The sequence below is a fragment of the Dendrobates tinctorius genome, unplaced genomic scaffold (genome assembly GCF_039654945.1).
Source record: "Dendrobates tinctorius isolate UK_male_01 unplaced genomic scaffold, ASM3965494v1 ptg000046l, whole genome shotgun sequence".
NCBI lineage: Eukaryota > Metazoa > Chordata > Amphibia > Anura > Dendrobatidae > Dendrobates > Dendrobates tinctorius.
In genome coordinates, this window is record NW_027361714.1 from 54,194,446 (window position 1) to 54,212,573 (window position 18,128).

At 41.8% G+C, this 18,128-nt stretch overlaps 1 protein-coding gene across 3 annotated transcripts in view; it reads right to left on the reverse strand.

Annotated features, from left to right (window-relative positions):
* Nucleotides 1-18,128, reverse strand: part of LOC141089473 (uncharacterized) — a 444,347-nt gene that overhangs the window by 358,859 nt on the left and 67,360 nt on the right. Inside the window, exon 2 of one of the 3 annotated variants that reach the window (XM_073575911.1) lies at nt 10,906-11,068. The exons of the other annotated variants lie outside the window; for them this stretch is intronic. Within the exon in view, the coding sequence (XP_073432012.1) occupies nt 10,906-11,030 (125 nt within the window). The 5' untranslated portion in view covers nt 11,031-11,068. The remainder of the gene's footprint in view (nt 1-10,905; nt 11,069-18,128) is intronic. 3 annotated transcript variants of the gene reach the window in all.

Below are 18,128 nucleotides of genomic sequence, written 5' to 3' on the forward strand. Positions count from 1 at the left end.
AGGGAGTCCGTCTTACAGTCCAAATTCAGCTTACCAGGGAAGGGATCTGGCACAGGTGGAGGAGTGGTCACAGGGGTTGTTCGGTGGTCCAGGCTGGTGCGTTGGCGGCGGCTCTGTGCTGGGGCAGGTTGGTTGAGCTGGGGCAGGTGGGCTGTGCTGGGGCACTCTGCTGGAGCAGGTGTGCTGTGCTGGGGCAGGTGGGCTGTGCTGGGGTAGGTGGGCTGGGTCAGGTGGGCTGTGCTGGGACACTGTGCTCCGGTGCAGTAGCAGCGGCTCCACCGGCATTTCCTCAAAGCCTGGAGGACCCCCGCACATCCGTTGCTGCCATATTGCAGTGGCCTCCGGGAAGATGGCCGCCGGTCCGGGGACGGCGCATGCTCAGGTTCAGATCTTGTCCCGAGATCTCGGGAGACGAGATTCAAATCTCGACAACAAGATCTCGTCCTGAGATCTCTTGGGATGAGATCTGAACCTGAGCATGCGGCGTTCCCGGACCGGTGGCCATCTTCCCGGCATCCATGTTCCCCGAGGCCACCGCAACATGGCAGCAACGGATGTGTGGGGCCTCCGGGCTTTGAGGAAATGCTGGCGGAGCCCCCCACAGAGCGCCACTGCCCCTGCACCAGAGCACAACCCGCCGCCACCACCACACTACAGAGCCCCACTGCACACTCACCAACCACAGGAGGGAGTATATTGTGACCATAAGATGCACCCCTCACTTTTCCCGAAAATTATGGGGGAAAAAAGTGCGTCTTATGGTCCAAAAAATACGGTATTGGTAACCTGCCATAACCAAAGGAAAAAAAAACAGCCTTTCAGTGCAGGTAAAACAAAGTCAGCAATTCTTGACAATGTCTCTTTAGAGCCAGACCAGGTCACACAGACTAGATAGCATAGTTTATACCCGCTTAGTCTGCGTATAACACTCAGGAGGCCTACTTCTTCACACACCGACCATGTGTCAAACAGCAGACTTCACTTTAACATGTGAATCACACCTAGAGGTGGAGGCATGTGAGCAGCCAGACCCACCCAACTCTCAGACTGCCCACAAAAGCTGTCCCAGATGCACAAAACAAGCCTCTTTGCACTTTGTGCACTAGAGCAATTCCCCAGGTTTACATCACAGATGAAAACCACATCTGCAATAGATACCTTCCATCAACTATGTGTCCAGTAGCCACCTTACAATCCTCCCCCTCTGCCTAAAGTCATGGGGCTTGGCACCCTCTAGTACTAGACAGACATGTGATTCATGAGAGGCAATCAGCATTATGATGTATATTATCGGCTCTATATTCCCCATGGAAGCTGAAATCCTGCAGGGCTAAAAACCAGCAGGTAACTAGAGCATTTTTCCTTTTTTGCCTTCATCCACCCGAATGGAAAATGTCTGATAAAATTTAATTTTTTGCCCTAGCAGAGTACCGAAATGTGTCCACCACCCACTTAATGACCATGCATTCCTTTTCTATGATTAAGTAATGATTTGCACACGCCGACATATTCCTACTTTAGGTAGTGAAAGTGGTGCTTCCCCCCTTGTATTTCCTGAGAAAGGACAGCTCCTAAATAGAGATGAGCAAATATTTCAATGTTCAATTTAGCTCACGATCACCAAATTTGCAATATTCACAGATTTAATCATCAATTAAATAGCCAAACACACACGGCACAAAAGCCGGCGTTTCCCACACTGTGTGACAGCGTGGGGAACACCGGCATTACACTTTTGATCAGCGGTGAAATCATCCCCATTCAGAGAGCCATAGTTCCCATACTGTCAGAAGACAGCGTGAGCATTCAGCTGTGATCGGAGGTATAAAGTTTACCTCCGGTCAATGGTGTCAGCTTATGGGACTACAGCTCCCATCATTCTATACTTGCTGCCGCTATTAACATTCAGAACAGGAGCTGTGGATGGGAGTATACACTTGCAGCTCCTGTGCAGTAAAAACCTGAATGGGTTCCCCTCTATTTTTGATAACCAGCTAGGCAAAACTCACAGCTGGGGGTTGCAACCCTCAGCTATCAGCTTCAGCAAGGCTGGTTATTATTACCTATGTGACGTCAGCGTGAGCACCGTGGGAAAGTTTCCCACGGTGCTAGCATTGACATCAGAAAGGTGAAGTGAGTTCATTCGCCATGAACTCGCAGAACCTTTAAGATACCATCATGAGCAAGAGAACTTTCTCATGCTCGCAGTGCCCTCAGACAGGGAATAGCAGTGTCTACTGGATGACAAGCTGCATGGTCACATCTTGCAGTGTGACATCTAGATGTAGTAGAGCTAAACCCATTGTGGGACAAATGGATTAAAAACATCTCTGCAGAAAGGTGAACTATGGGATTTTTTTTATTTTTTTTGCAGATTACGAGGGCATCGAGGGAATAGGTGAGGTCACAAGTATGGTTTAATTAAGATTATTAAAGGAGTCTGTCTTTTTTTTTTCAGTTAAATGACTTCTGTGTGTCTACTTTCTTACAATGTGACTATGGGGTTAATAATGGGGGTGTCTTATTGATGCCTTTCCATTATTAACCTTGGAGCTTGATGTCACCTGACAATACAAAGGTGACATCAACCCCCCAACTACAACGCCACTTGCCACTGATCCAGGGCAAGTGGGAAGAGTGAGGCTAAGTGCCAGAATTGGCGTATCTTAGATATGCACCTTTTTAGGGGTGGCAAAGAGCTGATGTTTTAGCCTGGGGAAGGCCATTATCCATGGCCCCTTCCTAGGCTATTAATATCAGCCCACAGTTGTCTGCATAGCTTTTGCTGGTTATTAATTATTGAGGGACCCTACATAATTTTTTGGGCGTTCCCCATTTTAATAGCCAGTAAAGGCTAATTATACAGTTATACAGCTGTGAGCTGATATTAATAGCCGGGGAAGCTCCATGGGTATTGCCCCCTTTCCAGGCTATAAGCTTCGGTCCCCAGCTGTTAGCTTTCCCTCTGTGTATAGCAAATTGGTATGGAGATATATGTATACTTATATTAAAACTTAGCTTTTAATGTTATATTAATAAAAACAGTGTGTCAAATTAAGGTGCCAAATAAAATAGTGATAGTGTCTGTGCAACCGTGCCCATAAAATAAAATTGTATTAAGACGCCTCCTATTGTCCAGATATGAGCGGATTACAATCCTCTTTGTTGTCTATATAGGCCAGGTATTAATAATACCAAACACTAGCCAGAGAGCATCTCAATATAAACAACACAACACTTTTTAGAGGTTGTCTTAGGTACCTAAAACATCAGTCCTATACTCATTTCCAATATTTAAGGACAATTGTCATTAGAGTGCGAATCATATAAATAAGATATCTATTTCCCCAATATCAGATATCTAATACATTGACATATTTTTTAGGGTCAAAAGGAACAATATATCGCATCTATGGAGTCCAGTATAGTGTAGTGCCTATATTCCACCAAAATACTGCATATTAACTACTCTCATGATGCATTATTAATATGTCCTTATACTCATCTCATGTGTATTAGTCCTATACACTGATGCCTGTATATGCCCTCTTGTGGAAAAGGCCTCCAGTCTTTAAAAGAGCTTCATGTCTGCATTCATCTGGACCGCCTTAATCCAACGCCGTTCTCCCAACGCGTTTCATCTAATCAGGACTCATCAGGGGAGTTTGTGGAGTTCAAATAGACACATGGCGCGCAAATATCGCCCTCCTTTTATATAACTGAGCACCACATTGTATCCTATCCATTTCCGGACGCCGGGTACCTCATTTCCGGTCCCACCATATGCAAAGGCCCATCTCTATCTGCATGCCCCACTTCCTGGGCTCGGCTTACGGCCATTTACATCACTTCCGGTCTCGGAGGTGCAGCGTCATCATAACGCCGTTCACATGACAAATAGTATCCATGGTAACCCGACGCTGCATATCCTACATCTGATCGCGCTCTCTGCCGCTATCTCTCAATTGTATCAATAGATTTGTTGATCAATCATAATAGAGGCGGCTGCATCCAGATTAATATAAGAAATTATTCAGACTTTTTCAATTTGCTGAATACCCTATTAATGGATACTTTGCATGGATTCCATAACCATCTTTTCATTCACATTTATAATAGATAGGGAAAAAGGACATATCTACAGTATCCCTCACCAGGAGAAAAATAATATGAGGAAATCAACTACAGGGAGTCATAATTCAATAGATATATTGTTACAAAAATAGGGGTCAGTTAGTAGTCTGATCTAATGTTGTATGCTGGACGATGGACACCACGGATCTTCTTGTTATTAGAAGTATAGAGAGGGTGCTCACTAGGGCTCTCCCTGATAAGCCCTCTCTACCTCTTCCCTACCTCACGCGGAGGTTGGCACCCTATTAACCTGCGCAAGTGGCGCCCCCACTCAACGGCGGCTCTCCCTAATATATCTCACCCTATTACTCCCTCCCTACAAGAAGGAAGAAAAGGAGAGTATATCATTTAATCCTTTAGGGTGCATTGTCTGTAGGGTAAAAATCCAGAAAGTCTCTCTTTGGAGGATGTATTTATCCCAATCACCCCCTCTCTGATTTCTGGGTACCTTTTCGATACCTATAAAGCTAGCCATCTTGAGATCTCCCTTATGAGACTGATTAATATGGTTGGCTACCGGGGTATCACGTTTATTGATAGTATCCCTATGATGCTCTCCTACCCTTACCCTAAGCTCTCTCTTTGTTTTGCCAACATATTCTACACCACATCTGCACGTCATCTTATATATAACCCCTACAGATCTGCAGTTAATAAATTGATGTATGGGGTATATTTTTCTTGTATTATTACTGCAGAATTCGTCGTTTTTTTCAATTGAGGTGCAGTATTTACAGCAACCACATTTATAGCATCCTTTTGGTTGGGTGCCCAACCATGTGGCGCTGTCAACACTTTTTGGGGTAAAATGGCTACGGACCAACCTATCCTTTAAGGAACGACCTTTCTTGTATGTAATCTGCGGGTGATTAGAGATAGCTCTTGTGAGGTCCTGATCCATACACAAAATCGGCCAGTGTCGGTCTATTATTTCTTTGATATCCTTGGCTCAGTTACAGTATTTTGTGATGAATCTTATAGTTCCATCATCATCGGCTTTCTGCCCAGGAGTGAGTAGGTCCTTCCTATCCCTAGCCAGGGATGTCCTATAAGCATTTCTTAGGATCCCATCCGGGTATCCCCGTTCTAAGAAACGAGATCTCAAATCATCAGCTTGCGTCTTATAGGTAACCTGATCCGAACAGTTCCTTCTCATTCGAAGGTACTGCCCCTTAGGGATACCTTTTTTCAAGGGAACTGAGTGGTTAGATTCCCATCTCAGAAGTGAATTAGAAGATGTAGGTTTTCTATATGTCTTAGTCATAAGGCGTCCATTTTCACCCCGTTCAATCAGAACATCCAAAAATGGTAAACTACAAACATTGACCTCACAGGTAAAACTAAGGCCCAAATCATTCTTATTAAGGCCTTTTACAAAGTTACAAAAGCCCTTCTCATCACCCTTCCAGATTATAAAAACATCGTCCATGTAGCGAAGCCACAGGACAATGTTTTCTTCCGCCACTTCTGAGTGCTCTCCAAAGATGGCATTTTCTTCCCACCAGCCCAGGAGCAAATTTGCATAAGATGGTGCACAAGGGCTACCCATCGTGGTGCCCCTGAGCTGGTGGAAGTACTTGCCATCAAATAGAAAAAAGTTCTTTGTTAAACAAAACTCGAGGGCCCTCATAACAAATGAATTGTGTTTCATATATTGTAAGCCTCTCGTTCTTAGATAGTAGTCCGCAGCCATTAAACCCTTCTCATGGGGGATCGAAGAGTACAAAGCCTCCACATCGATTGAACCCAATATCATATTGGTGTCCAACTCGATGTTGTCCAATTTCAATAGAAGATCAGTGGTGTCTCGTGTATATGAGCTCAAAGAGACCACAAATGGTCTCAATATTTTATCAACATATAGCCCTAAATTTTGGGTTAGACTTCCAATTCCAGAGACTATAGGCCTTCCTTTTAATGGTACCAGGCCCTTGTGAACCTTTGGCAGGGCATAAAAAGTCTCCACTACCGGATGTGTGGGAATGAGAAAATCTCATTACCCTACAGACAATGCACCCTAAAGGATTAAACGATATACTCTCCTTTTCTTCCTTCTTGTAGGGAGGGAGTAATAGGGTGAGATATATTAGGGAGAGCCGCCGTTGAGTGGGGGCACCACTTGCGCAGGTTAATAGGGTGCCAACCTCCGCGTGAGGTAGGGAAGAGGTAGAGAGGGCTTATCAGGGAGAGCCCTAGTGAGCACCCTCTCTATACTTCTAATAACAAGAAGATCCGTGGTGTCCATCGTCCAGCATACAACATTAGATCAGACTACTAACTGACCCCTATTTTTGTAACAATATATCTATTGAATTATGACTCCCTGTAGTTGATTTCCTCATATTATTTTTCTCCTGGTGAGGGATACTGTAGATATGTCCTTTTTCCCTATCTATTATAAATGTGAATGAAAAGATGGTTATGGAATCCATGCAAAGTATCCATTAATAGGGTATTCAGCAAATTGAAAAAGTCTGAATAATTTCTTATATTAATCTGGATGCAGCCGCCTCTATTATGATTGATCAACAAATCTATTGATACAATTGAGAGATAGCGGCAGAGAGCGCGATCAGATGGAGGATATGCAGCGTCGGGTTACCATGGATACTATTTGTCATGTGAACGGCGTTATGATGACGCTGCACCTCCGAGACCGGAAGTGATGTAAATGGCCGTAAGCCGAGCCCAGGAAGTGGGGCATGCAGATAGAGATGGGCCTTTGCATATGGTGGGACCGGAAATGAGGTACCCGGCGTCCGGAAATGGATAGGATACAATGTGGTGCTCAGTTATATAAAAGGAGGGCGATATTTGCGCGCCATGTGTCTATTTGAACTCCACAAACTCCCCTGATGAGTCCTGATTAGATGAAACGCGTTGGAAGAACGGCGTTGGATTAAGGCGGTCCAGATGAATGCAGACATGAAGCTCTTTTAAAGACTGGAGGCCTTTTCCACAAGAGGGCATATACAGGCATCAGTGTATAGGACTAATACACATGAGATGAGTATAAGGACATATTAATAATGCATCATGAGAGTAGTTAATATGCAGTATTTTGGTGGAATATAGGCACTACACTATACTGGACTCCATAGATGCGATATATTGTTCCTTTTGACCCTAAAAAATATGTCAATGTATTAGATATCTGATATTGGGGAAAAAGATATCTTATTTATATGATTCGCACTCTAATGACAATTGTCCTTAAATATTGGAAATGAGTATAGGACTGATGTTTTAGGTACCTAAGACAACCTCTAAAAAGTGTTGTGTTGTTTATATTGAGATGCTCTCTGGCTAGTGTTTGGTATTATTAATACCTGGCCTATATAGACAACAAAGAGGATTGTAATCCGCTCATATCTGGACAATAGGAGGCATCTTAATACAATTTTATTTTATGGGCACGGTTGCACAGACACTATCACTATTTTATTTGGCACCTTAATTTGACACACTGTTTTTATTAATATAACATTAAAAGCTAAGTTTTAATATAAGTATACATATATCTCCATACCAATTTGCTATACACAATATTGATCGGTATTGGTAAAATAGACCCCCGCTTATACTAGCTTTCCCTCTGCTAGTTACAATGCATCTTGTATTGTGAGGAAAGAGGGAGACACAAGCGCAACATAGGGTTTCATCCCACTAGAAGCAATGGGATGAAACTGAATGGGAGGAGACACAGATTAGATATTAGAAAAAACTTTTTGACAGTTAGAGTGATCAATGAGTGGAACAAGCTGCCACGAGAAGTGGTGAGTTCTCCTTCAATGGAAGTCTTCAAACAGAGGCTGGACAGACATCTGACTGGGATGATTTAGCGAATCCTGCTTTGAGCAGGGGGTTGGACCAGATGGCCCAGGAGGTCCCTTCCAACTCTACGATTCTATGATTCTATTAAATAAAGTAAGCAGTTTGACAAAAAAACTGCTCACCTGGTAGTAGGTATTCAAAGCATGTATAGATAAGGGCTGCTGCAGATGCACAAGTCGGTCACCGACTATCTGAAACAGAACTCTGCAAAGGAATATGTGGATTTCGTCCGAGCTGCCCAAATGATGAAATTCCAGAAGGTTTTGGTGGTATTTCCTGAAGAGGAGGTTGCAAAAAAACCTTGAAACGCATAGAATAAACCACTGTCAAACTTTATTAACCTTTTGGAATTTCATCATTTGGGCAGTGCGGACGAAATCCACGTATTCCTTTGCAGTTGCTGCTCAAAAGTGTCTTTGGCATGGGTACTCCCTCCTGCCCAGCCTGGTTCCAGCACGCCAGCTGTTTCCGGGTAGTGTCAATGTCACTTTGCCTCCAATACGTTGTCCTGTCGTGTTGCAGTCGGGTTAGCCGACTCTATGGTGCCTGCAGTTTATGTGCTTCCTATATGGGCTGCGGGATCTGGCAATGAAGGCTGGTTCCGTAGTGCCAATAGGACAAGCTCCCCCTGTAGGACTGTGGGTTTCGGTAACTCCGGCCGGCTCGCGGCCTTGCATCTTTTTTTTTATGTGTACCTTCTGCTGCCTATCTGAGTTCCAGTACCATTAGCTGGTTCTTTGGAAGTCAGTCAATCTTGAATATGTCCACCTGGGTTCCAGTTATGTCAGCTGGCTTAGGTGCCTCCTTCTCGGTATCCAAGTTCCACCAACGTCTGCTGGTCCTTGGTAGTGCTTTCTGGCACAGGTACCTCCTGCTTAGTAATCAGGTTCCAGTACCATCAGCTGGTCCTCGGTAGTTCCATTGGCTCTTGCACCTTCGGCTACCCATCCAGGTTCCAGTACCGTCAGCTGGTTCTCAGCAGTTCCTCAGCCTTCTTGTACCTTCTGCTACATTTCCAAGTTCAAGCTTTTTGAAATGGTTTTTGGTAATCACTCTGGATCTCCCTGACAACGACCCTAAAGACAACGACCCTGAAAACCACCCCGAAGAAGACGATGACCCCGAAAACGACGACCCTGAAGAAGACGACCCTGATGACCACCCCGAAGAAGACCAAGAAGATGACCCTGAAGAAGATGACCAAGAGGACAAAGAACAAGATGACAACCACCAAGATATAGAAGACCAAGAAGCAGAAGAACAGGAAGCTGCAGAGCAAAAAGCAGAAGAACATTAAGCACAAGACTAAAAATCAGAGCAAAACATTATCTAAATTATAAGCAGAAGAAGACTAAGCAGTGTATGGGGTGAGTCCGTTACTCCTCGTGGTGCCCCTGGAAAATACCTGCTGCTGCAGGAAAAACTGAAAGCGGACAAATCCTGTTGTAAATCTTTTGTGACAGGCAGAACGGAAGGTGTAATCTTCAAACTTTTATAGATAACAACTACAGGAATGCCTATCACAAATAAGAATATGATGAAGAAGAAGAATATGAAGATGAAGTAGAATATGAATAAGAATAATAGTCGAATAAGAAGAATATGAAGAATCTAAATAAAAAAAGAATAATAGGAAGAAGGTGAAGAAGATGATGAATAAGGTGAAGAAGTTGATGAAAGAGATGCTGCTGCTGAGGATGATGAAGGAGAAAATGTGGGAGAAGTAAAAAAGAAGGTGAAGAGCATGGAAGTAGTGATACATAAATATCTGACAAAATATAAAAAAGCTTAACATAGTCAATATCTTTGTAACTCTGAACGTCTTTAAAAAAAAATTAATTCCTGCTATTCCATTTGATTGGGCTAAACCTCTATGGCTTTAATGTTTCCTACACCTCCCCCAATACATTCTATGTTATTCTTAGTGGTTTTCCTTCATGTAGAATTAACCTACAAGGAAAGTAAGGGTTTATTTTCATTCCGATATTTGTGTCCCATTGACCTGAATTGGTTTCCGGTGTCGGAATCGGCTATATCCGATATTTTTGGGGTATCGGTCCGATCCGATAATTCCCTATATCGGAAGGTATTGCTCAACACTAGTGTTAATATTTACGGTTCAGTTTCCCAGTGGACTAATTAGTGTGTGACAGTTTCTGATCAGCTTATTGTAATAGGTCAATCTAGCATGTAGGAAATTTTAAAATTGGATAAACCAATGCGTTTTATCAAGAAAATTGTGCATTAACTGTATGACACAATCATATGCACCTGGACCAGTATCTATGACATATAGACAAAATTCCATTTTGAACAAAAAGTAGCTTTTAGCTGTCAAAAAACATAAAATTTCTTCAGTCCAATGTAATTCAATCAGCTCTGTCTTTCCTCATAAAAGATAAAGCTTTTATTGTCACAAAAACAATTATTGTATTTAATATGATTAAACTGATTCACAATGTCCTTTACTGTGTAACTGTTTCTAAATGATATTTGTAAATTTTTGGTAAAGTTTTGTCTACACTTTACATTCCATACCTAATGTTATTTGGTACATTTCCATTCTTCTTCCTGAAGCACATTTCATTCTGTTTATCAAGAATTTACACTGTCGGTGGTCACTATGGCACACATTATTCATCAGTCAATGTCAAACTTAATTATCAGCCAAATTGCGTTCACATTGGAAACTGTCCTTCATCCAGCTGCGAAAGCTAAGCTACATTAACATCTTTTTCCCTCCAAGACAGCATTCTTCTCCCTCCGAAATGTATGCCAGGGTTCAATATAAAATATGTAACCTTGACCTTCACACCTTTTCTTCTACCAGTTTAATCTCAACTAATACTACAATAAAATCTCATGTAGGCTGAGTAGGTTTATAATGACGATATTGGCTCACAAGCGTCTAAAACCTGAAAATAAAAAGTCTCTTACATGCTCCTGTTACTTGATTGGAGCTTCTCTTCTGCCAATTGCCAGTATTTGTTCACAAGGCTGTAGCTGCACATCCCATCTACATCACATGCAGTCAGCGGTATCAGCAGAGATGTAGATAGCATGAGAATATAACAGATGGGCTATAGCGGTTACGGCAGCCCTGTAAAAAATGACCAGTGGTAAGCAAAGGAGAGATAGTGCTGGAGCAAAAGGGTCTTTAATAGGCAAGAAATTATTTTTGCGCTATTTTAATGTATAACCTTCCCGTGACCAAATTTTGCCTAATCCTGTAAAATCCCTAACATCTTGTTTGAAAAAGCTAAATTTTTCATCAGTGGTCATGATGGTAAAGCCATTATGAATGGTGAACTTTTGATCTAACATAGCGATAAATATCTGCAATTTGAATTTAGTAATGTATTCTATGATACCTTTGAACAGGGTAGTCATATTAAAGTCACTTTCAGCAAGAAAAACTTGAAAATGTAACCACATTGGAAACATCTGTCACACAGACAATTCAATAATTTCTATCCAAAAGCTATATGGGACTCATGTATCAGTGGTTATCCCTGTTGATTTGGAGCGCTGGGGTCCAGAGTTCAAATCCCTCCAAGGACAACATCTGCAAGGAGTTTGTATGTTCTCCTCATGTTTGCGTGGGTTTCCTTGGTGTTCTCCGGGTTCCTCTCACACTCAAAAGACATACTGATAGGGAATTAGATTGTGAGCCCCAATGGGGACAATGATGATAATGTCTATAACATTCTGCAGAATTTGATGGCAATATACAAGTAAGCATAATAAATACATGTATCAAACATGGAAAAAAAAGTATTTTTGGTACATCAGGTGCTGCCCCTAGCTTGATTTATTTGCCAAGTCAAGATCTTTACTTTTTCTATGTATGAAAATACTCAAATGAAATGCTTTGCATTAATCTTTGGGGAAAAATAGGAGATTTAAATAAAATACAACAAATTTAAAAGAGATAAAACCCTTAAATTTAACAGTCAGAAAGAGCAGTTAGAGAAACTGGTGAATCTCTTACTACCCGGATTGTGAGCATCTTCAGAGATTCAGACTGCACCATAACAAACCATTATGCATTATAAAAAAAAGTTAATTACATAAATGAACAATGAACGTACAGACTCTAAATGTCCCCCTGTCTGTTTGCCAAAATGTAGTAATGCTCTTTATTTTAAGACGATGGATCAAATTTACTATTCAAAATATGACAAAATTTTGACTAAAACTACTCCAAAAATATATGCAAAAAAGAAACTATTCAAAATATTAAGTGTATCCTAAAATGTTGTCACTAAAAAAAGCTCATCTCAGAAAAAAAATAAGCCACATATATCTGAATTGTGTTTAAAGGTTTCCTAAAGTTTAATCAAAACTTTTTCAGCATAACATCTAGTAAAAAGAAAACTGATTTGACATCTACATGAAAACATACCAAATACATTCTTGTGGGGCATCCCCAGCTGAGAAAAAGCTACGTATGCCTTTAGGCCAAAATTACTTCCTAGGTAGGGCAATCCATGTGATCACCTCATTATGTATCAAAACAAACACCATTTCTATTTTAATATTATCTTTTTTTTTTGTTCCGTCTGTCCAAATCATATTCTTCAGAAATATAGTATTTTAAAACGCATATTCTAAGCACAAGCCTGGAAGAACATATCCAAAGTAAGCCATAAAAGTTCTGAACCCATATTTTAATATCAAAGCTTACAAATAATAAATCAAATGTGTAAAATTATCGAAATGTCAGAAACTGATTATATTTCTTTAGTAAACATCTCAGGTATATGTAAACTTCGCACTAACCTTATTTTTTCCTTTCCAAAAGTTATTAAAATCTCATTATGGAGGAGAAAATGAGTACAGCAAGTATTACTTTAAGGCTGTATGCATGAATTCACAAAATGATTTATTATACATCATATAACATTATATGGTTAGCTAAGCCAGCACAGGCCATAACTAATTTATCAAAGGCCACAGGCTAGTGCAAATGTTTTCTGTATCTGTTTGGCTTCAGAAGGTAGCAGTTTTGTAAACAACTTGCAAGCCTTAATTTTATTTTATCTATATAATTGGAAAAAAAAAAAATATATGCAATAGTGAACATAATACAAGTAATATTTAACGTAAATTCTTCTTCTTACTCTACACATAGAACAATGTTTTATTTTGGATTCGATTCCTACCAATTTTCATGTCTGCTTGGGTCCCCCTCTTCCCCGTGCTAAAAAAAAAAATGGAGGTCAATCAACAACCTAAAAAAATGACTTGAGGGTGTGTTTGTAATGTCTAAAATGCATACAATAGATCATAAGCCCCATTATCGAAAGGACCTGATGTAACTGGCAACAATCTCTGTATGGTAATGAGTAGAGATGAGCAGATCGATTCACGGAGGATCGAGTTTAAGTTAAATTTCTAGAAATTTGTGATTTCACACAAATAGTACATTGATATTCACTTTACAAAACAATGAAAAACTTGTCCAGCTGTATACTCCACAATGTTGAAGCATGTGAAGCATGAGAGAGCAGTCAAAGGTCATTTTACATTGCTGTGCAGGCTTCCTCATAATGTCCTGCAGCTAGAACATATAATGGATCATCATTAGTGATGAGCGAACATGCTCGCCACTACTCGTTACTCACCCGAGTATAACGGTTCTCGATGAGCACTGAGCATTTCCGGGATTACTCGGCGGGAAATCGGGTCTCCACCCAGCATTTTTGGCGGACTTTAGAGACCCAATCATGCTGCAGGGATTGTCTGCAAGGCAGCCATCTTTGTTGTGGTCATGCAGTGATTGGCTGGCCACACAGCATCATCAGGGGTATAACAGACCGGACGCCGCCCTGTTCAGCGCATTCAGCTCCGGATTGAGAGCGTGTAGGGAGATCTGCTGCTGATATAGGGTTAAAATTGGGGATTTATTAGTGTGGGATCCACCATCCTAAACTACTTACATCCAGCTAAAGCAACAGTCCTTCTAAGGACTAATTCTGGAGTATATAGGTTCCAGTGTTAGGTAGGCAGGGTAGTGTACGTCGCTCTATACATGTTCTGTCCAGCCATATAATTGCTGTCTAGAAGGTCTAGTCATTTTTTATGTCTTCGATTATTACAGACATTGTATTTTTGTGTGTATTAATCCTTCATATATTTCATACTGTAAGGTAACAGTACCAATTGCTGGCCGTTTAATGCATAGATTCTAGTTTAATTTGCAATGTATTGTAGGATTGTACCTGTTAGATCATAGTCTTGTTTATGACACTGAGGGGAACAGCAGCCTTTATTCCTCCACGTGTCTTAGAAGAAACTACACCATTCGTGTTCTTCAGGCTTCTTAAACAGCCTGCTCTAAGCATAGTTGGTAAGCACTATCTAGGTGTTATAATCCTGTGTTGATAACGTTTGTTGTATTAAATAGGTAATCATCAGCTATGTATTACCTCATGTTACCCATGTATTACCTCATGTTACCCATGTATTACTTCATGTTACTGTGTATTGCAGACTATCTGTATTTTATGCTCTGTGCAGTTATATATTCTGAAATGCTCCTGTTATTGTATCCTATAGTTTCACCCTTTCCTGTCACATCTGCAATCAATAAAAGAAGGTTACAATTTTACACTCTCTTTTTCTTAAAGAAGACAGGGGGTTTAGCTACATGTCTCATTGCACACCCTGCTAACGTGTATGAGGACAGTATGATACACATCAGTGCAAGGCCTGCAGGCACTGTATGTGTGTATATAGATCATCGCATACATCAAGAGGGTCCATTCCCTTCCTGTATTCTGGTGCTGCTGCTGCTACCTGTAGGATATATTAGTCATGTATAGCTAGCCCCAGGTGTAATTGGAATACAGGCCACACATTTTTTAGTGTAGCATCTCGGTGGCAGCTCATATCTGTGTGTGCTCAAAGTTTTGCCAGTTTACAGCGGTTTTCTTTTTTTGTCCTGGGTGAAACTGTAATTATATACAGCACTATGTTGCAATTTTAAAAAACAGGCAACATTTTATAGTCTCTCTCGGACACGCCTCATACATCCATGTTCTGTTTCAAGTTGTTATGGCAGCTTCATGACTGTGTTAAATGCTCCAACTACTACCATCATCATCTTCAGCCTAGAGGCAGTCACTGTGCAGATAGAAGTAGCAGCGGGTGAACGGTTAGACGGTGTTATACTCTGTATTGCACTCTGTCTCTGTATTACGAGGGCTAAATCTTCTTGATGAAATCATGCCTGGAAGAGCCACAGCAAGGTAACATTGAAGATCACGGGAACAGGACTCCTGGCTACTGAAGCCTGGTGTTCCTGGGCAGGATTTTGACAAGCCACCTACTAATACTGAACTGGTTGGACGATGACGTTTAAAAGGAGCCCATGCATTTTCTATAACTGAAGCTAGAGATTTTGACATTTCGGATGCATTCCCAGAGATGTAAATTGGAAAGTGTGGTGGTCGTAGATGTGAATTCTACACCACCACACGAGCTGCCACCTCTCCACCATCCGAGGTGCCGCACCAACAACCTTCTGTCTCTATCTCATTCTCCCGCAGAATGAAATTAGGCAAGGACAAGGTCCTCTCCCCTGTGTAACCGTCTGTCTTTGTAATTTTTTTTGGGGGGTAAACGATATCTATTACTATGTATATAACCCCTAGTCATGTACAGCACCATGGAATTAATGGCGCTATATAAATAACATAATAATAATAATAATAATAATAATAATAATAATAATAATAATAATAATAATAATAATAATAATACTACTATATGGGTGTTTCCACTAGACAATCAAACATGTTATTGAGGGATTTTTTTTTCTGACAACTCTGTTCAGCTGTGCACAAACTATGTCTACTTGACAGCTATACCCCAGTGGGTGTGGGCACAGTGTCATGTTGACTACAGTCCCCAGATGTTATGTAGGTCCCTAATCTCACCTTTACTTAAGCAGCATGATGAATAGGAAAAGCACATGGTATTGGTTTAGCCGTTTTATTGACAAAGAAACTCAATAACATCACTGAGGTGGTTAGCTGCACACGGACTGGAGAGATGGTAAAGATGACAATTGACAAGTAATTTTACAATTGAGGTAAAACACCCTTCAACAAGTTGCTTTAACTCTTACAACATTATATTCCAAAGCCTTGAAGAAAATGATGAATATATTGTGAACCAAATAGGTATGAATAATTATTCACACAAATGATGCAACATAATTCTAAACATACACAAGCTATCACTGGGGAAATTATTTTCCATGAATAATTTTAAGTATGAGACTAGTGCCATCTTGTGGAATGTTATGAGCCACAAAGTCCTTCAAATTGAAACTGTTCTGTATGTACTGTACAATTTTCTCTAGAAAATTGGAAGTACATGCCTTCTATGCTGCTTGCATTAAAGAACTGTGGGTCGCCCTCCCAGGTCTGTGGGGTACTCGGAGCCGGGCCCGGTGGATTTCAATGGGAGTTGTCACGGTAGCTGTGACCCAGTCCGTGGCCCTGGGCGTTCATTGTAAAAGGGGAATGTTGAGTGTGTGGATGCTGATTAAAGTTTCTTAGTGAATGATTCGTGACGCCACCTGTGGTGTTCGGCAATGAAGATGTTAAGCCGACGCAGCAGACAGATACTCTGGGACAGATGGTGTGGTGCAGCAATGATGTTGTGGCCCTCCACAGGTAGGGCAGTAGTCCCAAGGCAGTGTAGGTGAAGAGAAAGGGAGGAGGCGTAGATGGTGCGGTGCCAGGCACAGCGAAGTAGCAGTGCTGAGTGGGTTGGCGTAGGAATAAGTGGAGGACACCATGGCATGTAGTTTCAAAGCTTTACTCACAGTCTGTTGTGCATACAGGTGCCCGCATCCATGCTGTGTCCCTCCAGGTCAGTAGCTCAGCCAACCCCCAGGCAAGATGAAGTACTCCGTTCCAACACTCCGCCAACATAACTACCTTTTCTGAACGTCTCCCTTTAAGCGCCTATAGTGAAGTACTCTCAGTACTGAGTTACACTGAAGCTCCTCCTGTCAGATGTTCCTATGAACTCTACTTGTACGGCAGACAGCTGTAGCCTGCTTCGGGGACTTCTTGCTACCAAGTAATGGCTCACTATCGTTGCTGTTGTGCCCCCAAGTCTTGTGTGGGAATAAAGTGGTGACAACTAGAGTTGAGCGAAACAGGTCAAAAAATTTCAAAAGTCGCCGACTTTTGGTAAAGTCGGGTTTCATGAAATGAAACACGACTCTAGGGTGAGGTCGGCCACGAGCTCGGCGACTTTAGCGCCAAAGTCGCGTTTCAAAAGTTTGTTTTCCGCCCTTTTTCAGCCAATCAGGATCCACGGACACTGTGGGCAACGTGATGACATAGGCAGGGGTCACCACCATCTTTGAGAAGGGCATGCAAGTGATTGGCTTGCTTTAGGGGGTGTCACAGGGGGTATAAAAGGGCGTGCATGCCGACCGCCATGTTACTCATGCTGATCTCAGAATAGGGAGAGATGCTGCTGCTGCTTCTGTAGGGAGAGCGATAGGCAGGGAAGAAGACACCAAAAACTGCTTCTGCTGCTAGCGATTTTGCCTGTACAACACACCAGTCACTGTGTGTGCAGTGCAAGTGGAGGCTATATTTTGCTGGATCAGCTGTGTTGGTTGTTAGGTTGCCTTATAAGGCTTCCTGACAGCTGCATTGCTGTTTTCCCACTGCTCTGCAAACTGCTTTTTTAAAAGCAATCCAAATTTTTTTTTTGTCCTGGTGAGGTACTGAGCGTGCATTTTCCACACCATACAGCGGTGTACTCTCCTCACACAGTACCGTGAAACGGCTGTTATCACGGCCACAGTGAAGCTGTGTGTCACTCTAAGAATAAGTCGAGGACATGTTCCGTTCTTACAGACCTACACCTTCTAGTTTTGTCTGCTTTTCAAACAGTTAAGTATATTTGCTGTTTGATCACATTCAAAACTATAGAGAGACAGCGTGTCAGTCCGTATACTTAAACACGGAGCTTGACAATTTTACGGACACCAGACAGCGGTGTACATGCACGCTCCTCTCTCAGTACCATGTAACGACTGTTATCACGGCCACAGTGAAGCTGTGTGCGACTCTGTAAGGATAAGTCGAGGACATGTTCCGTTCTTACAGACCTACACTCTAGGG